This window comes from Sceloporus occidentalis, unplaced genomic scaffold (assembly GCF_023333645.1).
Source record: "Sceloporus occidentalis isolate IW3139 unplaced genomic scaffold, rSceOcc1.0.p SCAF_3, whole genome shotgun sequence".
In the NCBI taxonomy this organism is placed as follows: Eukaryota; Metazoa; Chordata; class Lepidosauria; order Squamata; family Phrynosomatidae; genus Sceloporus; species Sceloporus occidentalis.
Window position 1 is genome coordinate 110,757,012 of NW_028316983.1, and position 27,052 is coordinate 110,784,063.

General features: G+C 40.1%; 1 protein-coding gene across 2 annotated transcripts in view; it reads left to right on the plus strand.

Moving 5' to 3' along the window:
- Nucleotides 1–27,052, plus strand: part of BRINP3 (BMP/retinoic acid inducible neural specific 3) — a 308,838-nt gene that overhangs the window by 223,326 nt on the left and 58,460 nt on the right. For both annotated transcript variants that reach the window (XM_089515811.1, XM_089515810.1), the window contains exon 6: nt 5,956–6,192. In XM_089515811.1, the coding sequence (XP_089371937.1) occupies nt 5,956–6,192 (237 nt within the window). The remainder of the gene's footprint in view (nt 1–5,955; nt 6,193–27,052) is intronic.

Consider the following 27,052-nt stretch of genomic DNA (forward strand, 5'->3'; position numbering starts at 1 on the left):
TATGAAAGTGCATCTCTTTTCTCCCATCAACTTTGGGCCTGGACAGACCAGCACTTTGTGCCGGCCTGGGCCCAAATTAGGATGGTGCGGGGACTGAGTGTTTACATGCTCAGAAACCCTACTGTGTGCCCCGGGCGCCATCTTGGCATGTGCCTGTACAGATGGCATGCACCATGATGACCTCAGTCGTGTGCAGCGCCTAAACGGCCGTGCTGAGTCACGCTTAAATCTTCCTCTCCTAGGCAGCCATCTGGGCTGTTCAGACTGTGTACCTAAGAAAATACATGATGCCCATGGATTAAATGGGACCAGCTTCGTACAGGCACCAGATCCCAACTGCACTTGGAAGCTAAGTAAGGCCAGCCCTGGTTATTACTTGGATGGGAGAATACTAGCCAATACTGTATCTATATTTCAGAGGAAGGAACTGGTAAAACCCATCTCTCAATATTCTTTGCCTTAGAAAGCCCTATGAAATTATGGGGTTGTCATAAATTGACAGGTGACTTGAAGGCACAGGCACACACAGAGATAACATTGTAATTCAATGTACTGCCACAGCCAATATGATTCCTGACCTTTATGTATTTGAAGAGCTATGTAGTGGGCACATACCATTAAAGGGAACAAAAATATGTGGATTATCTCTCTCTTGAATCAACAGATTTTTCTTACAAGACTAATCTTAGTGTAAGACAGACAAAAGATTTTCACACCACAGTTTTCAGACCTTTCTGTATAATCAAGGGATTTGGGGATGTCGGTGAGAATTTGACTTTTAAGTGAGAGAAATAGATGACAGTTATAGTCCACCCATTTTTCTATGGAAACATCGCATTCTTCACTTCCAGGGATATCCTGGGCTCTATTTTGGAAATACACAGAAAGAGTTACACTACTTAACTGCTCACTAACTTTCTTGTATCATATCACAACACCTCCCCAAAAATGGGGGGGGGGGCTTTCAAAACAAGAAAAAAGTTGATAAGAAACACCAAGGTAACTTTGTTTTACTGCAGGCATCCTCATTATTCCTTCCCTCCTTCCTCCCCAAATATTCTCTTCCTTCATATATGAATATTGTGCCACAATATTCAAGAGAGATGTTAACCCCACCATCCCCCAAACCTTCAAACATCTGATTAGGCCAGAAATTTGAATCATCCATAAGTGGACATTCAGAAGTTTATTTGTTGAAAATCAAAAATTTCTGGTCCTTCATCCATTTATTTCATCCAGGTAGAGCCTTCTGAACTCATAACTGAATACTGTTTCACAAAGAGACATCATTTAAAAAGTTTGTAGCTGAGTCTTCTCTCAAATATGCTAGGTTTCCACATTAGTGGCTGTACAAAGACCACAACAAACCATTCAAACACAGAATAGCACAGTTGAATTTGGAAGTGATGGCATCCTGGCAGGAGAGTATCTCATGCCTGAATAAGATTGTTAAGCATTTGAGGAATTCCAGGTGAAAGGGCTGCCATAGAGTTTGAGTAGTCATAGGAGTTAAGGACTAGAAACATGACAGTCTGCTGATTTGGCATGTCTGATCTCTAGATTCTCAGTGAGAAGGGAGGTAATGGACATACCTAAATGAAAGTAAAGTGGCTGAAAAAACAGGCACTGGGATGAGACTGGTTCATAAATTGTCTGGGTTTCATTTAAGGCACTTATTCTAAAGATCTCAATGTGATGAGGAGGCAAAATGACACCTGCTAATATAGACCATTCCATTGTTTCAATCAATTACCTCTTGTTTTATTGGCTATCTTTCTGAAATAGGTCTCCCTGCATTGCTGTTTATAACTTATTTATAGACCACTGGGATCAAGGTTGTTTTGTGTTTGTTTTTTTAAAGTCCACACAATATACTCATGAAAAGCCCAGAAATCCAGACTCAACTATTTCAGTCACCACATGGCCCATTTTAAAATAGTAAGGGAAATAATATTTGAACATTTTTAAAAACTAGTTGAAAAAGTGATTTTTTTTAAAAAAAATTATTTTCATTTTCAAAAGTGACATACAAATAATTTCCATGGTCAAACAGAAGAAGACCATAGAAAGAGGGAAAACAAGGAAAAACCTAAAAGACCGTACACAAAAGAAGGCGAGAACAAAACAACAAAAAAGAAAAAAAAATACAACATTAAATACAAACAAACATATTTCACAGTGACAATTCTTTAACATAAACTAAAATGACATTGAACATAAATGTACTTCCTATTGCTCAGATGACTTCATCTTCCAGTGTTAAATTCCTGTGTTGTGTCTTATTTCCATTTCCTTCTTAAACCCTATTCTCCAAACAAAGATAACATGCATGAGACATTCCAAAAGTTAATTTTAAAAAGGGAGATATTTTTGCGTTTTTCGATCTCTTTTTGGGATGTCTCATTGTATTCTAGTTATGATTTTATTTAAATAGGCTGTTTCTATACGAACTCCTCTCTATCTTTTATAGTATGAATAATCTAAGTGATTTTCCAAATACTTTTTGTACAAATAGCTTACTCCTTTATATTTACGGTAAAATTCCTATTTTTTTACAAAACCTTTTTGTTTCAATGGATTCTGTATTAAGGTAAGCAGTAAAGGGAAAGCAAAGAGCTTCATTTCTATTACAGTGATCAACATCCCAAGAGACATGTCTTCTGTTAGAAGAGCAAGTGGGGCATAAAGATGCTTATTTCATCCCATCCTTCAATGGTACATGGTTTTAAATCAGGCTAACAAAATATTTTTCAACCTTTTCTTAATATAAGCATTGAATGGTAGCCATTGTTCTATTACTTGTTCTTCATTTTTGCCTTTGGTCCAGGAAGTTATTCTGTCCAATTCCGCCATTTCGAAGGTTTTCATTAACCATTTCTCTATTGAAGGAGCGGAGTTCTGTTTCCAGAATCTAGCAAAGACAATTCTTGCACACGTAAATAGGTAAAATAGCAATCTTCGGTGTTTCTCAGGTGCAGTATCTTCAAACATCCCTAAGAGGCACACTTCTGGGGAGAAAGGAATTAGAATTTTTAACTCTTTTGTAATTATTTCATATATACAAATCCAATACTTTTTTGCAATCTCACAGGTCCACCACATGTGGTAGTAAGTTCCTGTGGTTTTTTGACATTTCCAACATATAGGACTAGCTTTCTTGTAGATCAAAGAAATCTTATGGGGAGAAAGATGCCATCTGTAAACCATTTTGAATACATTTTCTTTCAGGTCCTGATTAATGGTATATTTCAACCCCCTGTTCCAGATGAATTCCCAGTTCTTATACAAAATGTTATGGCCCACATTTTGGGCCCATTTAATCATGCTATGTTTAATCAGCTCATCTTCATTATTCCAAGAAAGGATCAACTCGTAAAATTTCGCAATTACCTTCCTATTCCCTTTGCTCAATAGTTCTTCCCAAGTTGTTTTTTCTTTCGCAATCCCCACCTCTGCCATGTCACACTCCCATCTCTCTTTTAGTTGCCTAAATAAGTACCAATGGCAGTTGCTCCCTGATTGGTTCAATTCTTCTTGAGTATTAAACACCAAAACCCCTTGCTGGACTCTAGTTAAATCAGAGTATCTAAGCCATTTTTGGGGGGGAATAGCTTCTCTATTAAAGAAGGCTTCATGCGGAGAGCAGCATTGTAAAATTTGATTACTGAGTCTGCTTTTCCATCCTTCCCAAACTTTTAGTAGAGCTTTTATCAATACATGGTGTTTACATGCTCTATGCACATTGTCTTTAGAGTAAAATAAGTAAGCATGGAACCCAAATCTGATATTTTCTCCCTCTGGATTAAGTAGAGAAGTATCTTCTAAAGTGATTCTTGAGTGTCAGGGAACCCAGACATGACAAATTATAGGCTGGAGAGAATCTTTTCAGTTGGTGAGTGATTTTGAGTAATATTTGGACATGAATTATTTTTTTTCCTCTCCCCCACAGGAAACAGCATTTTATGTGCAAGATACAGCACCCCCCTCCCTGAAAGTAATATTTTTGCAGAGAAATGTTTTCTGTTCCAAAACAATTGTGAAAATTTTACACAAAATAAGTCCTTAACTAATTTTTGTGGGTTTTTCGGGCTATGTGGCTATGTTCTAGAAGAGTTTATTCCTGATGTTTCGCCAGCATCTGTGAAGAACATTCTCTGAAGATGCCAGCCACAGATGCTGGTGAAACATCAGGAATAAATTCTTCTAGAACATGGACACATAGCCTGAAAAACCTACAAAAAAAAACTAAAGATGCCGGCCATGACTATATTTTGTGGTTTTCACATAATTCTTTTACTCATTTCATTATCTGGCATTGACTCCCATTCACAGACCAACATTCACAACCAACAATATGCAGACTGCTTCCTTGTCATATGATCCTATACCACTTAGGCATATGTGTGTGAAACAAATATGTGTTGGCACCAGTCATATGGGTCTCACCAAAAGTATCAACATCACACTGGAAAGCAGGATTCCCAGTGGAGAGTTTCAGTACCTTCATCCTCATTTTGATCCTCATGATTTCACAGTTATTCCTCACTGTGGAATCACTTCAGGAGACTGGGAATATGGGAAGCATTTCCCATGCCATTATTAATTGTGAGGAGGCCTCCACCTCCTTTACCTTAAGAGTTTATCTGTGTGGAAGAAGAGCTCTTGGATAACAAAAGGGTCTTTGCATAAGTCAGATTCTTTTTGTAATAAGAGACTGTTTTTCCAAGACATCATTGTGATTCTAATGATACAAAAGTGGATGGAGTTGTGATTGAATCATGATTTTCATTATGCTGTTGTCAGCAGTGATTCTCTCTTGGATTATTAAGGGAGTTTGCATTAAAACATCTCTTTACAAAAGAGAATACAATCAGTTTATGCTTGACATCCTGTTAGTGACTTACAGTGCTGTTAAATCCACATATCTCATTGTAAGTCTCTTTTTAGATGTTTGCAGAGACTAGAATTCTCTACCAACCTCACATAGTGATCAATACTGCCCTCTAACCCCACATTTTAGCTGCAGGAGTCCCTGCCCATGACCATTTAATAAGTGATGGAGCAAGATAGAAGCATTTAGCTATGTTCCTATAGCCACACATGGGAGTTCATTACATGAGGGACTGGATGTCATTGTTCCATCCTTGTCCCATACTTCCCACATGATCATGGGAAGGACTTCCATACATAACCTGTACTTGACCCAGCTGGGAAACACTAGTGAAAGTGAGCACATGAATCACTTTCACATGCAAAGTGCGCTGAGCCTGTTATTCACTAGTGAAAGTGATTCCATGAACCACTTTCACATGAAAGCAGGCTGAAAAGTGCTTTCAGACATCAGTAAAGTGTCATTTTGCTGTCATTTGCTATTATTTTGTATTAACAGAAGAACCTGAATAATAGGAACAGCATGCTTTCATGAGAAAAGATGGGGAAGCGATCCTGTCCCTATCCCTATTTTTATGGATAAACTCCATTAAAAAATGACATAATCTGTCAAGACCTCTAGGGGTAAGAGGAAAGACATAGTGTAATGTCACTTGAGGGACATTTACCATGTCTCCATTATGCCAGAGCACAGGTTTAACATTTCATATAAACCATGAATCGATCCAGAACACTTATTAGTTACTAACACATCTTTTGTTTGTTTGTTCAATATCAGCCTTACACATTACCCTTCTCTGGTGATCTTTGGCATGTAAAAATCTCCTTTACATAAGCAAATGGAAAAACACTATTTCTTCTTTTCTTTTGTCAGGTTATCAGTATGTTACAAATAATGAAAACTGGCATGACAAAAGTGGTCTAGTAAGAAATAAGAAAAAAAATTGACAAATTGTTTCATTTACATGTTAATTTTAGTGAAGATTGTAATAATTGTTTTGAGATCACCATCATACTTAGTAACACAGTTTCTTTCTCCTCCCTTCTTCTTCCCCTTTCATTAAGGTCTTCAGCTTATCCTGCCTGAATATTTGCAAGAGCGGTTTGTGCAAGCAGCTCTGAGCTACATTGCCTGCAATTCAGAAGGAGAATTTATCTGCAAGGACAACGACTGTTGGTGTCACTGTGGCCCCAGATTTCCAGAATGCAACTGTCCATATATGGATATTCAAGCTATGGAAGAGAACCTGCTTCGCATAAGTGAGACCTGGAATGCTTACAATAGCGAGTTCGAAGATGCAGGTATGATATTTTAACATAGCTCATTATGTTGATGTTTGTTCTGTCACTCTATAATGCTCCTCTTGGGTGGATCAGGTGCAACAATGCACCTTTGCAAGGACCTACACATACCTGTGACATTTCCATGGGAGTGGTGAATTGAATGGATTATACTCATTTGTTATTATGAATAGTGATGGAGCAAATCCATCTCATGTTTGTTTGTTAGATAAAGTCCCACACATGCTGGTGAAGTTTCTATGGAAGTGGTTCTACACACCTTACATGTCATCTCAGGTGGGATTCATTTGGGGCAGATCCTATTAAGAATCTGACTGTAGTCCCTGCTGCTGCATTTGGAATCCTTGTGATTTCTGTGATGCCGCAAGAGATTTGGGACTGTGAATTATAGCTCTTTATGGGGATTTCCTGACCTATGCCTTTTGAGAATGACTTTTACAGTTGTGTAATTCAATATTTTTATTCACACCTGTAGCCTGGTAAAGGTGGGAACAACTAAACAGACAAGTTCAGAAACAGGAAAAGAGATAGGGCAATATGCAGAGGCTTTAAGAAGAGGTGAGATTAAGGGAATTGCTTGGTAGGCTGGATGATATTGGAAGGCACTGGCATCCCATGGATGCTAAAATTGAGTACAAATATCAAACATTATTAGGTTGCATGAACACGTTTTCTTAATAAAGATGAAGGGAGGGGGATGGAAAGTGAAAGTTTTGCAGGATAAGAAAGTGTTAAAGGCAAAATTAGGTAAAGTGTACTCACTAGCTATTTTTGAGGCCCCAGCCACCTTCTCCGCCACCCCAAATCATTATTTTATTTTTATTTTTTTTAAAAACCTATTCCCCACAAAATGGTCCCATACACCTGGGAAGTTTGAGGTCAATATCATCATATTTCCCCACCTTCCATGGGCCATCTTAGGCACAGGGGACAGAGGCCTTCATCCTGTCTCTCTGTGTTCTTTTAAAACACCTCTCTTGGACCAAAAATGGCATGGGGAGCAATGTCCATGGGAATGTGCCAGAAAGAGGTGATATTTTCAGGAGTAGGGGTGCAAGGGGTATGGGTCAAAGCCTTTTGATGAGGCCCCAATCCCTGCAAATGTTCTGTTCTTGGGGCAGAGATAGAAGTCAGCCTTACAAGAACAGAGGAACAGAGGGAATATTCTCCACATGGAATTGGAGACTTCAAAATAAAGGACTGAATACTTGTCAAAATACATCTTGGCATCATCTTCAGGATGGAGCAAACTTGTTTTGTGCTACTCCAGAAACCAGGAGATGGAGCAATGGATGTAAACCACAGGAATGGAGATTCCACCTGAACATTCAGAACAACTTCCTGAAAGTAAGAGCTGTTTAACAATGGAACACACTCCTGTGGAGTGTGGTAGAGTCTCCTTCTTAGACTCTAAGAGACTGGATGGACATCTGTTTGGGGTGCTTTGATTGTGTATGGCAGGTGGTTGGATTTGATGGCCCTTGAGGTCGCTTCTAACTCTATAACTCTGTAATTCTATGATCACTTAAAAATTACCTGAGCTGTAGTGGTAAGGAGAAAATGGCATTCATCCAAGATTATAGATAATTGCAGGAATCAGAAAGACAGAATCAGAAGGCCAGAGGGATGTTAATGGAGTCCCCAATTAACTTATTCCTGTTCAATCACCATGAGGGTGGGAGTGAGAGAAGCCCATAGCAGAGTAAAAATGGTCCATGAGATCAACTTGGCTGGATCCGCAAATGGCAACACAGGACACCTGATTTGCTAGGAGGTCTAGGCAACTAACTATTTTTGCATTCAGCTGCAGTTCTGCTTGTATATGCTTCCAACAGAATTCCAGCCTCAAAAATCCACTAACGTTTTCCCACACCATTCTCTCTCTCTCTCTCTCTCTCTCTCTCTCTCTCTCTCTCTCTCTAGCAACTAGGTATATTTTCAATATTTTTAAAACCTTGCTGGAGAACTGGAGAACTGAGTATCAGATAAATCTTTGCTAATGTAGCTGCTCCAGGGTGTGCTTTATATTTTACACTTTAGCATATGAAGGACACAGGGGCTATTTCCCAATTTGCTCACTGCTCATTATATCAGTGTACATCTTGTCCTTGCCCTGAATGCCTCCAGATGCTTATTGTGTTTCACACATATAAATACAGATTCTACACACTCTGTACTAGAACTCACCAGCTTTGTCAATGAACCTTCTTTTACCTGCTCAACAGGTATGTCTGTTGTAACTTGAGATCTATTTCTTATATGGATGTAGTTGTAAGGGATGTAAAGAAATCACAAGATGGTCCTATGAAATAAGGAGAGGTCAGAATGAGCATGATTTGACTGCCTAAAGTCATTGTTGTTAGTCTACACCAATCCCATGCTGAATGAAGGTCTCTCCACCTGCTGTTTCCATTTTGCCCTTTCCAGACTCACATCATGAGGGGAGCAACCTTTAAATACCATGCTAGCTTAACTGCATTAGGCTATTATGACCTTTATGGCTATGTGATATGCCTCTAAGGGAACTTGTCATGCTCTCACTCCCCAAGTTGTTTTCAAACCTCACCAAAGATACATAAAGGATTTGACAAGAGGCTGAAAGAGAGACTTTGCCCTTAGATATATATCCACTCATAGTCTCTTTTTTTGAGTGATTGTCTATTACTTTCATGTTATACTTTCATGTTATACTCAGCTGTTAAGAGTTTTGTCAGTTTTTTTTCTTTTCTCCAAAAAATATAAGCAATGTGTTTGTGCTTTTCATAAAGAAAAATGAAAGAAAGAAAAAAGGAGGAGTGCTTGTGTCCAGAAGTCATTACTTTTATTTTGGTAGTTTAGATATGAGAGAAGGAATCCGACTGTTCTTTTTATCTGTAATGTTTTGTTGCTTGTTTGACTCAGCTGCTGTCTTCTGAATTTAACCTTGTACTTTATGGATTTCTTAGAATGCTTGAGACAATGTACTATCTTGGCTTGGAAAGATGGTCTTTCCACAGCTGATGGCAATTTTTTTTATGAAGAGATCAAAGGGACAGCCAGGAACTGGTTCTTGGAATCATGACCAAAGTAGTACAAAGTGAAAGATCTATGGGGAGCTTTTGCTTTTCCTAGACATGGAAGCACTGTGCCACTCATTTAGCCAGTACACCAAGCATCCATAAACTAGTTTAATTGTGGTTGCCTCTTTTTCTGTTCTCCAGGTCCTATTTTCCTATTTCTTAAAAAAAGAAGAAAAGACATATATGTGTTGGGAATGGTTATGCTAAAGCCACAACAATGTGTACAACATCCATGTCACATGTTACAGCAGGCAATTTCACAATTTTTTTTTACGTATGCTACTGTATGATTTTACGTATGCTACACACACATTTTCCTGAGGTGCTGGCATGTTTCTCTTTGTTTGAAATCAGGCCCTAGGACATGGTTGCTTTAAAGCTGGGGTGGGATAAAGAGGAAGTGAAAAGACAGTGGCTGCTGCTCACAACCTGTTATTTAAAAACCCTTTTTAGATCCGAGTGGGCTAAAACATGGTGAAAATGCTCCACGTCCCCTCAGGGGTGTTTGGAGACATTTTTATAGTGCGTGTGTCTGTGTGTGTGTGATGGGAGTAGTTGGTCTGTGGCCTTCGAAATACCCCTGAAGAAGTAATGCAGCTTCCTAACCTTCCACAGATCACCACTACTGATTTAGAGTTTGGGAGATGAAGTAGCTATCATGTGACTGCTTCTTTGAGTCTGTAAATCTGGAAAGAACTATGCAACTCTCAAGCTTTACATAACAACTTTGTCGAACTGGATTCATTTATGCATTTATTTATTGATTTCTTATACCACCACTCTCCCAGAAAGGGGCCCAAGGCAGTTCACAGAAAGAATGAAAAACAGGGAAGGGGTATGGAACTCTTATTGTATGCTGTGAAAGCTGTTGGGGTTTGCCTACTGGTAGTGGTTGAGACCTTAGTTCATGATAAGTGAGGTTTGAGCCACATAAAAATGCATAGGGTGACACCTTTTTCTTATAGAAGATTTCCATATCTGGCTCAAACGTGGCTCAAATGCCCCTGAAACATTCTTAACAGTGTATGGAAGCCAGGCGCGCTTCCTCAATTGTCATGGAAATGTTGCTCCCTCCTTAGCATCCCTGAATCATTCCAGGGGAGCAGATTTCCTATGAACGCAAACCTTGCATTCATAGGAAATCCACTTCCCTTGAGACAGTTCAGGGATGCTAGAGGCAGGGACGTAACCAAGGGGGGGGGTGTCCCTTCAGTTAGATAAAATGAATGGTGCATGCTGCTGCGCCGCCGCACCCAAGTCCTATTATAATGGTGGCACTTAGCCTGGACCCCCCCCCTTCCCAAAATCCTGGCTACATCCCTGCTAGAGGGAGCGGCGTTTCCATGACAATTGAGGAAGCGCACCTGGTTTCCATACACGTGAGCTTCCTCCACCTTTTAAGGATGTTTCAGGGATGTTTGAGCCATGTTTGAGCCAGGTATGGAAATCTTCTTTGACACTCACTTCCCTCTCTTCCTTTGTTCACTGCCTCGTTCCCTCTCCCTTTTCTTCACCTTGATGTTAAGTCTGAAATGATTATGGTACTTGCAGGAGTTTTTTGAAATTATACTGGAAGCCATGGTTTCCCAGACCTGTCTTAGTGATAACTACAACCGGTATGATTACATTTTGAATGCATCTTGAAATTCAGGGAAGGGTAGGATATGCATGAGTGTGTGTGTGTTGAAAGCTCTCTGTATTCAAGCTTTCATCATGCTTGCATAGCAAAAGCTGAAATTGACATCCACATCTGAGTGGGGAAAGTCACATAATACATTTCAAAAGAAGCTTGGCCATCTTTCTCTGGTTTTCACTGAGCAGCACATTTTCTAGCATAATTAAATCCCAGCCATTTCATTGGGAAAATGTAAATTATTCTGTTCCCACCTCACTGAACTGAAATTGGAGCTTTTTTAGACTGTTTGCTCAGATCCATCTGCTTGCTTCTTATCGTTATCTACTTCACACAGCCATATCTTGTAGCCTTCGGATTTAGTTACTTCCTTTGCAAAATTAACAGCTGTTTGATCAAAAATCCATACTGATGCTGTTCACCCTAAATTAGCAGTCTTCATTAGTGTTTCAAGGACCCTGGCTGAATTACCCCCCCTTCTTTTTTCTTCCACAAGGGAAGGGGAAATGTTCTAAGTAACAGCAGTGGTTTCTTTTAAAAAAAAGTTTGGTTCATCAAAATAATGGTTGAAAAACAGCTTTATGGAAGTATGTTTATTTCTTTTTCTCAGCATGTGCAGATATCTTATATGGTACTAAGAGTTATTTCCCTTCTCTATGCATTAGCACAAAAGAGTAGGAATAACATATAAAAAGGAAGTTTCAGCAGACTTAGAAGGGGGGGGGGGTTCCAATGTTTACATAAGTTCAGAAAACTTTAAAGAAAACCTCAGTGAATCTCTTTTTCCAAAATAGAGACCAGTAAAGACCAAGCATGACACTGAGGCATGCTTAATGTTGGATGATCATCTTTCAGGGCTGCTTTGACTGTGTATCCCTGCATGACAAGAGAGTGGACTAGATCACTCTTGTGGTACCTTCCAACTCTAAGATTTTATGATTATGTGGACATTGAATGCTGACTGGCTGGGGATGGGGAATTTGGGACTTAGAGGAAAAGAATGGAGTGATTGGTATCTTTAATATGCATAGCTCTATAACAAGAATATTTTGTTCCTTTTCCTTCTTGTTTTGCATAATTCTCTCATTTTGAAGAAAACTGATGAATAGAAGGTTTGAAACTGAGCAGTCTCTTCATTCCCAGAGCAAAACTGCCCCTAGACCCACTGCAGCTGCTCACTCTTGTTCTCAAGTCACGCATTTGCCAAAGGCACTTTTAAGCTTACATTTTCTCTCTTAACTGCAATTAAAATGCATTCAGCTTTAAAGTGAAATTGGCTTTCCATGTGAATTACCTCTGAGTCCCTGTATTCACTGGATACAGTGTGTCATTCCTTAATAATGGATGGATTTTCTGCTGTTGAGCAATGGCATATTTTGATTTCTGTCATGGGCCATCATCAGATCCATTCAGACTATATGAGGTGCACCTGAAACTAAGCAACAACCATTCTAAGACTGGTTTAAATATGTTCCATTCCCTGTTGAATTTTGGGAATTTGCATCAATGTACCCAGTTGGGTTTCTGGATTTCTATAGCTTTACCTTTTTTTGCTCCTGTTGCATTCTTAATTTTTTCACTTCTTCACAGAGACTGAATTATTAACATTCTCTTGCTGAAAACCGCTTGACTAAGCTGATGGGATTTAAAGCAATAAAGAAAATTCACAAGGAAGTTCTACTAGGAAAGACAATTTGCTACAGCCATTGACTGAATATTATATCAAAGGATTTAGAGGTAGAAGGCTTCTTGCATTCCTCTCTCGTTTCATGGCCAGTTTGGGTGTTATTAAACTTTTTCATTAAAACCTCCCTATTACTCAGTGGAAGAGAATAGTTCTGATATTTTCAGTTACTCATTTCATTATAGGGTTTCAAGATTGGTCCTTCACCAAACTTGAGTGAAAAGGAATCTTATAGTGCATCTAGCAGCCACAAAGTATTTATGGTTGGCATGTCTATTTGCTAGTGGTGATTACTTTTCCAACATGTAGAAGATTTATTTTTCCTTATTCACATACATCATATTTGAGAGAAGGGTTGCAATTGAATAAGGGGGCACCACCAATTCAAATGTAGCAGAAAACAATGCAAGTGGGTGCAAAAATGATTTCTCTCCTTGCTACACTATTCAAGAAGTCTTGAACTAAAATGGGCTTTGCTCAGGGGACAAGCTATTGCAAATGACAATCTCCCTTTTCATTTACCAAAAAGAGCTGCCTAATATCCCTTCCTCCAAGAAGTTTCCATCTTCAGAAATAATGCTCATATTTGCATGATTTCTCTCTATATAAATATACGCACAAACACAATCACTAAGATGACTGCTATCTCTTCAGTTGTACTGCCACATCTACATGTAGAATGCTTTCCAGAGACAGTAAGAGACGGCCAAATAATTTCTCATCAGATTAACTAGATCACCGCATCACACTCTTATAGTGCTGCTATTCCACTTTAACTGCTCTCTGTGCCTCCTGTTGCATTCTGGGACTTGCAGTTGAGGGAGGGGCATTTAGAATATTCAGCCAGATTGCTCTTAGGCCTCACTGAACTATAAAACCTCAGAACGCAACAGGAGGCAGCCAGAGCAGCAAAATTGGAACAGCAGCACTAAAGAGTGTAGTGCTGTAAAGTGGTAAGACAACAGCATTGGTATTGAACAATCACGACAGTGCAATATGATTACGAGAGGGATCACAATATATCCTTGGCATGTGGCAACACCTGCCGACACCTCCTTCACCATCATTCCCCTTATATTATTCCAGGACCCACATTATTTCCCAAGACAGAAGAAGAGGGAATGTCATTTTGAATATGAAGTCAATGGCTTTCATGACCAGCATCCATAGTTTTATGTGGGTTTTTCAGGCTATGTAGCTGTGTTCTGGAAGAGTTTATTCCTGACATTTTGCCTGCATCTGTGGCTGGTATCTTCATAGAATGGTGGTATGGAGGTATGTGGTATCTTCATAGAATGGTGGTATGGAGGTATGTGGATCGGGAGAAGTGATTTACATGTTAATCTGTGTTGGCCTGTTGGTGAATGGTCAGGCCTCAAGGTGGGAGAAATATGCAAGAAGGCTTTGTGTCTAGTTAGTTAGTGATCCATCCTTGGGGATGTTCATTTGCATGTGCTTTGTCTTGATTTTGGTGTTTTTCAGGACTGGTAGCCAAAGTTTGGGGCTCTACAGACCACCCGAAAATGGCAGTCTGGAGGCTCAAGTTTTAACTCCAAAGGGATGCCACAGCAGCCAAACCGCGAGGTGTCCCTCTGGAGTAAAAAGAACCTGCAAAAAGCAGGTTCTTTTTGTGGTGCTCTCCACATGCTATGACTGCACCTGTCATGCATCAATAATGTAAACATGGCACCTGGAGGTGTGGATGCTGCACCGCGCTTGCGTCATGCACGCCGCATGGGCAGGGCTGCGCAATCATGGCGGCACCTGTACGTCTAGAGTTTGGGAGCATGCGGAAGGTACGCACTCTCTAACCCTAGTATCGGCGGTGGCACGCTGCTTTTGGCCCATCTGTCCTGGGCCTTTGTTTACTTTAAGAGTTTCTTCTTTCCTGTTGAAGTTGTCCAAGTGTTTGTGGATTTCAATGACACTTTCACCATTTGGAGCCACAGAGAAGAAGATCTGACCCTGTTCCTGAACCATCTGAACAACATCCACCCAATCATCCAATTCACAATGAAAAAAGGAAAAAAAAAAAAAAAAGAACATTGCCATTCTTGTATGTCCTGGTCATCCACAAACCAAACCAACATTTGGGCCACACAGTATACAGAAAATGAACACAGAGAGAAAGATACCTACACAAGAACTCCAACCATCACCCAGGACAAAAAAGAAGCACAATAAAAGTCAGGGCAAAGAGTATCTATGAACCCAAATTCCTAGAAGATGAATTGAAGCACCTAGACTGGGCTTTACAGGCTAATGGTTACTCCAGCTCAGTCATCAGAAGGGCTGCCAGACCCAGAAAAAATCAGAAGAGTGAAGACAAAAAACCACCCAAAGGGAAAGTATTTTACCAATCATCAAATGAGTCAAAAAAGGAATAGGGAAACTGGTGAGGAAATATAACCTCCAAATAATCTAGAAACTGACCAAGAATCCAGCAAATGCTGTGCTCAGCGAAGGACAGGAGCGACCCTCTCAAAGCTGTAAGAGTTTACTGCATATTGTGCAGCTGCAAACAAGTCTACATAGGGACCACCAAATGCAGTGTTCAAACATGAATCAAGGAACACAAGATACACTGCAGACTGGGTTAGCCAGAAAAACCATCAGTAACAGAACATGAAGATTTCCATACCTGGCTCAAACATGGCTCAAACATCCCTGAAACATCCTTAAGGTGAAGGAAGTACGCATGTGTGGAAGCCAGGCACACTTCCTTAATCATCAGGAAAATGTCGTTACCTCCTTAGCATCCCTGAATCATCCCAGAGGAGTGGATTTCCTATGAATGCAAACTTTGCCTTCATAGGAAATCTGCTCCCCTGAGATGATTCAGGGATGCTAGAGGGAGCGATGTTTCCATGATGATTGAGGAAGCGTGCCTGGCTTCCAGACATGTGTGCTTCCTGCACCCTTTAAGGATGTTTCAGGGATGTTTGAGCCATGTTTGAGCCAGATATGGGAATCTTCTATGTTATAAACTTCTTAGGCATAAAATGCTATTTGAAAACACTGAAATTCTGGACCATGCGAACAACTATCAGGTCAGAATGCACAGGGAAGCCACTGAAACCCACAAAAACCTGGACACCTTCAACAGGGAAGAAGAAACCTTTAAAGTAAACAAATTTTGACTACCAGTCCTGAAAACACCCAAATCAATACACAGCACATGTAAATGAATATCCCCATGGTGAGGGAGTTTCCCTGAAGACAATAGATCACTAATTAAATAGACACAAAGCCTTCTCACATATTCCTCCCACCCTGAAGCCTAGTCATTCACCAATAGGTTAACATAGATTAACATGTAAATCACTAAACAAACAAAACAAACAAGCTTCATTTATATACCACTTCATACCGCCTAAGCAGTGTCTAAGCGGTTTACAAACTGTAAGCTACCCCCCAACCAAGGCACACAAAGTATATATACCCCACACGCCTCTACGCCACCATTCTCTGACGATGCCAGCCACAGAAGCAGGCAAAATGTTAGGAATACATTTTTCTAAAACACGGCCACATAGCCCCAAAACCCCACCAAGAAAAATGAACCCTTATACTATCCATTTTTCACCCATATGTGTTCATCCCTCAAAGCATGTTTCCAAATTAATTTTTCCACTAAATAAATTTTGCCCACTGCAATCTCAGAGGAATGGAGGTTACTTTAACAGATGTGCCCCTAGGCTGTTTTACAACTGGCATGGGCTGTTTTTTGATATCAAAAATAATTCTGGTTTACTTTCTGGTTTAAAAGCCTCTCCAGAGGCAATGAAAATCCCCCCCATGACTCCTAGAGAAGGAACAGTGATTTTGAGTATAAAAGGATGTGTGCAGTGTAGGACCTTGGGTAGTGGCCCACACATTTCAAAAGTATTTCAAGCATTTCAGCACAAGTCTCTTTTCAAAACTGGGAAACTCCTGGCTTTGCAAATCGGCCAGCTGAACACGGTTTCTAGCCAGAAGTTAGCTGGGATTCACCCGGCCAGCAGCATTGGTGGCAAAATGCATGCGATAATACCCAGCTGCATCCTGAATTAGAATTCAAAATGGGAAAAGTAAGCTGTTTTTGTTTATTTGTTTGTTTTTTAGCAATGAGATAAACTCTTTATAATGAGCAAACTAACTGTCCTGGTTGTTTAGTACCTTTGGTGGTTTTTCAATATGTTTTGTGACTGTTCCATTTAGTGACTAAGTCAGGAGGGATGCCTCATTCATATGCAGATCAGGCATAGCCTCACCATCTTCATTGAAAGGCTCCTTGTGAAAAAGTCCAGAGAAGATTCACTGGCAACTTGAACTATTTTTTAATCACTCTGACAAAAGACATTAATCAATGGAGCTCACTCCATTTGCCCCTGGAATGGAAGAGAAATGGTTTGAAGCAAAAATAAACAAGCAAATAACATAAATGTGAACTCTCAGAGATCATAACACAAACACTGGTTCCTCTGCTGTCTTAAAGGGGATGTTGGTTTCCCTCCCATTAATTGACTTATCCATATGGTTGTCAAGCAACTCAATCAATTATGAGGAAAAATATGTACTAAACTGTCAATGTCTCAGTGTCTTATCCCACCCTATTCATCCCTGTGAAGGTGTCCCTGTTTTACTGAACAGGTGCTACACACATAATTTCTTCACTGAGCCAAAATTTAAATTTCTCTTATGCTATAAGAAAATGCAAGGCAAAACCAGTCCATGGCCTATAATCTAATCACCTCATATTCAGCTCTAAAGGCATTCTGGGCCACCTGCTAGCACTGCACCTGGCAAATCCACTTATTAAAAATCAAACAACTTCTTGTTTGCTAAGATATGCAAAGTTATTTTGATGATAAAGCGGGGAGGGTGGAATTGGGAAAATGAAGAGGTAGTAGAGCCACACTTACATCCCACATGTTGGTCTCCACAGTATATAATGTCCTACAAATCTGATTACACACACTTGTTCTTGGAGTGGGGTTGAGTTTGTCTTGTCTTCTTTATACCTCCTCCTAAATTAAAAAAAAAAAAAGGATGTATGCAAAGACATCCTATTGTATTACAGCATACCTACAAAGAGACCTGAAGCAGCTTTATTTTGGTCTGTCTGTTCAGGCCCTATGATGTGCATTACAGAGACAGAGAGGCTGTGTAGAAGAGTTCATATGATGACCATGACTCAGGTTGCATCTACACAGCAAAATTAATTAACTTTTACACCACTTTAAGTGCCATTCCTCAACACTATGGGATTCTAGGATTTGTAGTTTTTGTGAAACAGTTAGTCTTCTCTATCAGATGGCTTTGGTGCCACAATAAACTAAAAATTCCAATATGCTGTATGATGGAGCCATGACAGTTTAAGCAGTGTCAAACTGCATTGATTCTGCAGTGTGGCAGCAGCCCTAGAGAAAGCCATTATAGTGAGCAGGTCTGATCAAGACTTTTTGACTTTACAACAATGCATTATATTGTAATACATTATACTGTGCTGCATGTATGCTTGGATACACACGAACTATTGTATTATTGATTTTTTAAGGCTTTCCTAAACTTAGTACATATATTCAAAGATGAAATAGTCATCTTCAGTGTTCCATTTTTAACTTTTCCTATCTCATTATCTGGTCAAAACTCTGATTGTCTGGCAACACATTCCTGTTTTTCAGCTCTTCGGGGATATGTAATAGCCCATGAATCCCACCTATATTATATAGGGTTGGTAACTAAACAAGGCAAACCCCTTCTCCTTAGTCAAGAAAGATAGGATTTTCTATCCCTCTCCATGTGCCCCGTGGTCACAGCCATGCACCCCACTCCATGTTAAGTCCTTAAGTAACAATAATGAATGTGGAACAATTACCCAGATTTATTCATCCATACCAGTTCTGTTGTCATGATCACTACTCGGTTATGATTGTGACACAATTGCCACAACCATAATTCTTCCCTCTAATATACTCTACTGGGCACCAGCTATATGGCTGTCATGGATGATTGACATTTCTATCAGGGTAGGGAGAGGTTTGGGCCATGTGCTCATCCCAAAGAAATTCTTACCTTTAGGAAGTCTGTGGTTCTTTCAAGAGGGGAAAGCTGCACATAAAATCTTGCATGAAGTTTTTAAAAACTGAACGCTTAAAAATGCATACATATGAAGAAGGATCTCATTTGGCAAGATCTGAGCAGGACTTTTAATAACAGGGTCTCTTGGTGGTTTTTCATTCACAAGGCTGCCATAAGTCAGAGATGGTTTTATGCCACATAATAACAACAATGAAAACCTCATGCAAACATAATTCAGACAATCTTATAAAAGTGAATATATTTTGGGAGAAATATGCACAAAATAGACATGATATTTTGTGTGGGCTGGGAAAAGATTTTGAAAACAAATTAATGATGTTGATGGGAGACTGAGAAACTCAGTAAAAGTGGTATTTTCACAGTCCTATCTTCAAAGCAAGCTCAAATCAATTACCACAATTTGGTCATAATTTAGGGTCAATAGTTATAGGAAGAACCTAAATATGTACAGAATTGCACAGGATACAAATGTGATAAACCTGTTTTTGTTCCTATCAAATTTAAGGGCAAACCTAACCTATGGCTTTGCTTCCCATACACCACAACCCACAGATAGTAAACTGTTGGAGGTAAAATATTAAATGATTTATGGAGCCAGTTTTAAAGTTCAGCTCCACTGCATTTTTCTATAAAAGAATAAGCCAATTTCAAGCTGACATCTTTTGTTGTGTTTGAAAACATGTATATATCTGAGAGCAACTTTCTTTCACTTCAATGTATGAACAAATTGTGTTCACTTTATAGCTTTGTTTTTGCCAAACTTTTGGAAACATGAGAGTCTGCATTTCTGAAAGTCATAAATCTTTCCCAAATCTTTATAATAATGCCTGGAAAATATTAAAGCAGATCTTTTCTTTTCTTTTTTCTTTTCTTTCTTTATTGGAACATAAATAGTTTGGGATTAGTAAGGAAGAGAACCAGTATGGTGTTTGTTTGTTTGCTTGCTTGCTTGCTTGCTTTTGGTGGATTCTAATTTAGTACTTGCCTTCAGTAACCATGGTTGCCTTGATCACAATTACAAATATCATTATCAGAAGAAAAGGATAAAATATCTCCTTTATCATAAGCCTAAAAAGCGTGTAATATACAAACCAAAATGTAGCTTACTAATCAAGTATTTTGGCCTAGCAGATAGTAGCTATCTATCTGCTTTTACTATCCAGGGCAGGCAACCAAAACCAAAATTAAATTCCCATTCTTGAAAAGATGTGGGACAAGTCCGGAGAAGCCCAGGTTGCATATGGGCTGCATACTGCCTGGTGATGGATGAAAGCAATAAGATCTGCCTTAAGAAAGTTACATCCCATGTCTATCCCAGCAACGAACCTAATGTGAAACTCTCCAAAGTCGTTAAGTAAAACTACTGTCTTTTGTATATGTGAAGCAAAGTGCATGCCCATAAGCCAACAAAGAAGGACAATATGGTTGATGAACAGATGCAAACCTTTTGGTCATTCGAAGTTGTAAATATCCATGCAGCGTGACACTAGCTATTGTAGATTGCATAAAAATCCCTTTTAGAGGCAGGGTACAGAATACCCATTTGGGGTGGCCTGCAGCCGCTCCATTCAGACACAGATTGGGGCCAGGGCAGCCACAGCGGCAGCCCAAAGGCCCCAACCTGGCACTTTTCGGGACCAGCAAGAAGCAGTAAAATGCCACTTCTCCCTGGTCCAAAAAGGGGTGTCCTTGGGGCTTCATGCCACAGGACACCCCGCGAGCCGCAGCCAGAGGAGAAAGGGGCTGCTTGGCCCCTTTCTGCCTGGCGCCGTTCCCACAGTCTTTTGGTGGCTGCGGGAACGAGGGGCTCTCCAGAAGGAGCTTCATTTTGGAGCTTCTTCTAACACCACTATTAGGCCACCACAAGCAGCCTGACACGGTGCGAATACATCACACCCGTCCTGCGCCATTTGGACATGGTGCGGCCATGACATCAAAATGGCGGTGCTCATCTGTACAGGGCACCGCCATTTTGACGTACAGAATACATGCTAAGGTTGTGGGGCATCTGTAAGCAACGTCCCAAGGCAACCCTAGCATGTATTCCTTATGTGCTAAAAGGCCCATCTGTACTGGGCCACAGTTTGTATGAAATAAACTCACTAATGCAAGTACTTTTATTGAAGAGTTCAACAATATCTCTAACTTTAGTGTTATTTTTTTTGCTTTTTGCTTTACATATGCAAATGAAACAAGAGAAGATTTACATCCCAATCCAAACTTGTCCTGCACTATTATTATGTATTTTTTTCTTTGTTTTAGACTAGCAATGGTGTAAATTATTTAGGCCTATGTTTTGCTAACATCATGATTATGGCCCTGGGCTACAAGAGGTTTGGAGTCTCGCTTAAATCAGATTATCCTCATAGTACTTCTTCTGTGACCTTGTTGGGCGGGGGGTGGTTTTGCCAGCAGATCTTAGCCAGCAGGGTAGTCTGCCAACAGATCTCTGGAAACAGGTGGCATGAAACCATTCAGCACCCTTTGACCCTGACAAAGGGTTTAGCAAAGGAGAATTTTTATCTAATCTGGCCAAGAGAATTTGGACAAAGCAGCTTTTACCTAATCCAGATCTACAGCCAGAATATTTTTGAGTTAAGACAGCACTGTAAGGAGGTGGGCTATACCTCAGGGTTCTCCTTTTTCCTTGTCTATTGGATTTCTCCATAGAGAAGTCTTTTGTAAACCATTCCTTTTACCAAAAGCACTGACAAAAGAAACAGTTGGTTTTCTAAAACTTTGACAGAGTCCAACTCAGAATGTCATCTAGAAATGGCCCCATTTTTTCCTTACTGAGAATTTAGTGACAGACAATCAAAGTGGGCTGCAGTGTTTTTATTTTGGAGCTAACTAAGGCCCGTTACAAACGGGTATAAAAGTACATCCTGGGGACATACTAGGGTAAGAAAGGGGTGTCACTTCTTAACGCCCCTAACCCTAGTACGGACCCAGTCTGTACAAAATGGTGGCGCCCGTTCCACACAGGGGCCACCATTATGACGTCACCACCGCACCGCCTCCAAATGAGGTGGCACAGTAGTGACATTGTCACGCCACGCGAGGGCACCTAGAGCGCCCTTTCCGCGTGAGAGAAGGAGCTCTGAAACGGAGCTCCTTCTGGGGTTTGCGTCACTGGATGCAGCCTTTACATGGCTGTGCCAGCAACGCAGAGGAGAAAGGGGCCAAGTGGCCCCTTTCTCCTCCTCCCCACCGCATTGGGTGTCCTCATGGCTTGAAGCCCTCAGGACACCCCTTTCCAGGCCGCAGGGAAGCGGCCTTTTGCAGCTTCCCCGCGGCCTGGAAAGCGGCGGATCGGGGCCTTGGAGGCTGCCGTTGTGGCAGCTGAGGCCTCGATCCAATGGGAAAAGGGCCGCTTACAGGCCGCCCCAAACGGGCTGTCTGTAACGTGCCTAAGTTTGGATCAGGGCAGCTAACAGTCTACATTAAACCACAATAAAAACACAGTTAGAAGCATTAGTACAAAATATTTTAGTTCTTCCTGTATGTAGATTTAAGTAGTCCCATCACCCCACAAACAGCGCTGCACTCCTCATATTACATCTATGCACTGCTTCCAGGTAGCAGATGCTGAATGAAATCGAGTTGAAGTGGAGCTGATGACAAACAAAAGGGATGACTTTGTATGCTTAAAGAAGACTTAGGAGAGATGGAGGGATGGAATAGGCAGGGTGAAGTGTCCTTGGAACAGGGATGCCTGGCTGGCTAATGCCCTAAGTATGATAAGGAGGGCACTTATTAGTAGGAGGCAGTATATGGCAACATTTTGTTGCAAGTCCCAATGGTATGATAATAGTGTAAACCTTAACATCCATACTAGCATATGATGTTTTGACTGACAGACCAAAAAGAAAAGGAAATTTGTGATGGAATATTTTTTCCATCATCTCTTTTACCCTTTGTCAGTGTTTATTCATCATTTATTCAAACTCAATTTCTGTAAGCATCCTTTGGCTACTATAATAAGGCAAAAAATGTCACTGTGTTCTGAGTATTCTCAAAAGTGACAGACAAGACCATGTAAATTGCTGCTTAGGCAGGCACTTTAAAATGCTGGTTTTGACAGGGGTAATGCAAAGTACATTTTACATAGAGCTATATTTACCATAAATTGTTAAATGCATGAACAAACACTTTATCTTCAGTAGAAGAATTGGTGTAATACAGCTACTTCTAACACTTCTAATAAAAAAATGGATCTGTGTTATTCAGTGACTGGATTTCTAATCAATTATTGAATATTGTTAATCAGGCAGCTCAGTGTAGGACCTTAATTACCCTTCCCATTGTAAATAATCCTGAGTAAACAGAGTATTTTGTTGACATCTAGTGAAAGTCAAAGAAATTAATCCAAATCCTGGATAAGATTGGACAAATCCTTAAGCCCTCTCTTCTGACAGTCAAACTTACATTTCACAGATGTCAAGAAATTAATCTATACTCTAGATAGGAACAGCACATCAGATCCTAAAGCCCATCCTTCCATCTGTCAAAGTGAATGAAACATGGGGAGTTGCTGGGAGAGGCTTTAGCATCAATTGTGTTAGGACTGATGTACTGGGTACTGTTTTTCATGTGTTACTTTGAAGCACATCATGTCAGTTGATAGCAGTTGATACCATTTGCTTCTTATTCTTGCTGGAGTTCAAGCATCACACAAAGTTTGGCTGGGAGCTTGCACTCTCTGCATTGGCCCTCCAAATGATTTCCAATCAGGGACATAGGAATTCATAAAGAACAATGAAGTGAACAAAAACACTTCTAAATTAAGTTCTAACAGAAAACCATGGCTTATTGTTATGTGAGTGCACTGCATGGACCTCAATGTCATATCCACCCCTCACTCCTCCCTGCCCAGAAAAGGAAGAAATGTGACATTTCCTTTCATGGTTTATAACAAACTGCAGTCTCCTGTTGCATCTGAATACAGAAACAGTGGTTTGTGGTAAACAAGATAATTTAACTGAGAACCTTTAGCAGTCTCTTGTCTCTTCTTTTGAAATTGCTCCTTGTTTCATCTGAGGAAGAACCTTTCAGATTTCACATTAGGCAAGGGTTCCTTGCTATCTCTAATTAAAAGGTAGATATAAAATAGTTATCTTCCTTTATTGCCCAGAATCTTGCTTAGGACCTTAATCATTTTCCAAGAATACCTGTGCTTTTTGCTGATCAAAGTTTACTAAGTTTAATAATTCTTGAACAGTAAGAGCTCATGTTGCACTTTCACAGCTCATGAAATGTGCCAGTTTAAGATATGAGGGAAATACCACTTTTCACCTCTTTCTTTGTCTCTCTGATCCCCCCCTCCAAAGCACCGTGACTTCACAATAGCCTTATCTCTCATTACTCTGAATACAATGTGATATTTAATAGAAAACAATACAGGACATGATTTCATTAACAGTTAACAAGCTCTCTTTTTTTGGCAAGGGATCATTCATCTTCAGTTTTGTTCTGCATGTGAATATAATGCAAAATCTTTCTTATCACTTATAAACAGCACATCACATTTGTACAGAGAATGCTATCCTTGAATAAATAGCTATAGATAGCAAAGGTTTTTTCAGCAGGTCATGGGAAAGATTAGGATTTATGAAAATGTGCCCCCTCTCCAGCACCATTATTGAAATCAGTGGGCTTTATTCATGAGTGAATTTAGACCAAAACCAAGGAGCTTATCACTCCACTTAAGTAACCCATCTTACCTCATCCAAATTCAAGCCTAAATCAGATGGCAGCAAGTCCTACCACAAGGATTTTGCCACCAAAGTTGCTGGGGGAGTACAGCCAGCTGCAGCCTGGGTCCCAGGTGAGCTCTGGCAGCCTTATTTCGAAGCTGGAGGCTTTCTGACTTGGAAAAATGACCATTAGAGCTTGCCTGGGACCTGGGTTGCACCTACGCTGTACTCATCCAGTGGCTTCAGTGGCAAAATCCTTGTGGTAGGACCCGGCTGCCTCCCAGTTTTGGCTTGAATTTGGATGAGGTAAGCCGGGTTATTTAAGTGGAGTGATAAGCTCCCAAAACACAAAACCCTATTTTATTGTTTGTTTTTTTAAAAAAGATACGTTATAAATACCTCCAAGCAGCAGAACTAATGCTTTCAGTCACATCTAGTTTTCTGAAAGAATTATAAAATACTGGGTAGAGATAATACAACTTTTTGTTGTAGGTGTGGGTAAAATATCCACCCAAGACCAGTTTTGTACCAAAATGTTGTTGTTGTTTAGCCTGCAAATGGCTATTTCACTAAGTATGGGGCATCAGAAGTCATAGGTTTTTAAACAGCCTCTACAGACTTTCTTTCCCCCACATAGAAGATGACTGGAAAGTTCCTGTTTGTATAAGAAAAGGTGTGAAATAAGTGAAGGTGAGTATTAGAATGCCCTTAGAATTAAAATGTCAAAATAGCCCTCCCAAGGCTCAACCACAGTGTTGGTTGTTTGGAGGCAAAAATGCATCTGCAAATATTTTGAGAAGAGGTCTTATGGTGACCTGATGCAGCCACCCAGTTGCTCTTCTTGCTTTAGTGGCATCACTTGGGGGGGGGGGGGGAGATGCATCAGGGATGCAGACCACACCAGGTGATAGCCTGGGGGGGGGGGTTTGACATCACTGCTCCTCAGACATCTGCATTTTGGCAGAAATGGGCTGTGACATTTACTTTTAAAATGCTGAAGAAATGGTGTGACTGGGGTGAGGCTCAGTGGGAGGAGAAAGGAGAGGTCCCAAAGGTCTGTAAAAAAATAAAATTTCAAAATTTTATTTATTTATTAAAAATATTTAAAGCATCACATTTTACCAAAATTTCACTTTAATCACACGAAACATATTTATTCTCTTTGTATGATATCATAATTGAAAGGTATAAATTTAATTTTGCTAGCTGCCTATGTCATAACTATTATATATTCAGTAACATATGGGAATTATGATTTATAAGTAAATTATTAAGGATTCTGTATAGTGTGGTATGGTAGAAGTTCATGGGAGGGGGGTGACACCATGAGTTACTACACCAGTGGACACCAACTCTAGTGATGCCACTCCCTTGCTTTATTGGAGCCCTGGTGGCGCAGTGGTTAAATGCCTGTACTGCAGCCACACTCAAAACCACAAGGTTGCGAGTTCAAGACCAGCAAAAGGGCCCAAGCTCGACTCAGGCTTGCATCCTTCCGAGGTCGCTAAAATGAGTACCCAGACTGTTGGGGGCAAATTAGCTTACTTGCTAATTAGCTTACTTGCTGTTCACCACTATGATCTTTGGAAAGCGGTATATAAATAAAACGAATTATTATTATTATTGTTTTGTTTAGTAGTGTTGGGTGCTATGATAAAAATGGTCTCACTATTTTTGTGAGATGGAACATTCTAAGTAATCAAAATATCATGGACTGCACTGGTTTTGAATGGGTAATTAGGAACTATTCTTTTTACAAAGGACTTGCTCCTAGAAGATACTGACAGTCCATTGTAGTGAAAGAGGCCAGGAGTAGGGGCATTAATTTCCATTTGCTTTGACATTTTCCTTTTGTGGGGTAGATGCAATGATGTAGGTTGGACCCAACAGCATCACTAGAGGGTGAGGGGGGTGCGGACTGCATGAGGTGACACCCGGGGGGGTGACACCATTTCAACTCAAGCACCTACCTTTTGGCAAAAACAGGCTGTGGCATTCATCTGGTTCCCTTTAAAATGCTTTAAGAGATGGTGGGAATGGGGTGAATCTCAGTGGGAGGAAAAAGGAGAGGCCTCAGAATTATTTAAAATTGAAATTTCAAATTTCAAAATTTTAATTTTTAAAAAATTATTTTTGATTTTTGATATTTTAATTTTTTTTTAAATTTTCTTTAAAAACATCACATTTTAACCAAATCTTCACTATGCATGTGTAAATACATTTAGGTTGTGCATATGATATTGTAATTTGAAAGTATATTTTTAATTTTTCTAGCTGTTTATGTCACACCTATTAGCATTACATTCAGTGGTATATGAGAATTATGATTTACAAGTAACATCAGTGCAAAAAAGCATTACTAAGGATTCTGTGTGGTGTGAAATGAGAAGAGGTCTGTGGGGGGACGTGATATCCTGAGTTTCCACACTGGGTGACACCAACCATTGTGATACCACTGATTGGACCCAGGTGGAGAATCAAGCTCATGGCAGTGACAGCAGTGCTGAAGAAAACAATGAGGAGGGTACATTCAGCTCAGAGGGTTTGCTGAGAATATTGCCATCAAAGGCTCTTCAAAATCAGCCTTTGAAATCAGCCAATACCTGGAATCTTATTGGTGACATAACATGTATCACCCCCCCCCCTCTGTTTCAAATTGTCCAAGAAGGTATGCAATACCTCCTAATGCAATGTCCAGCTCCCT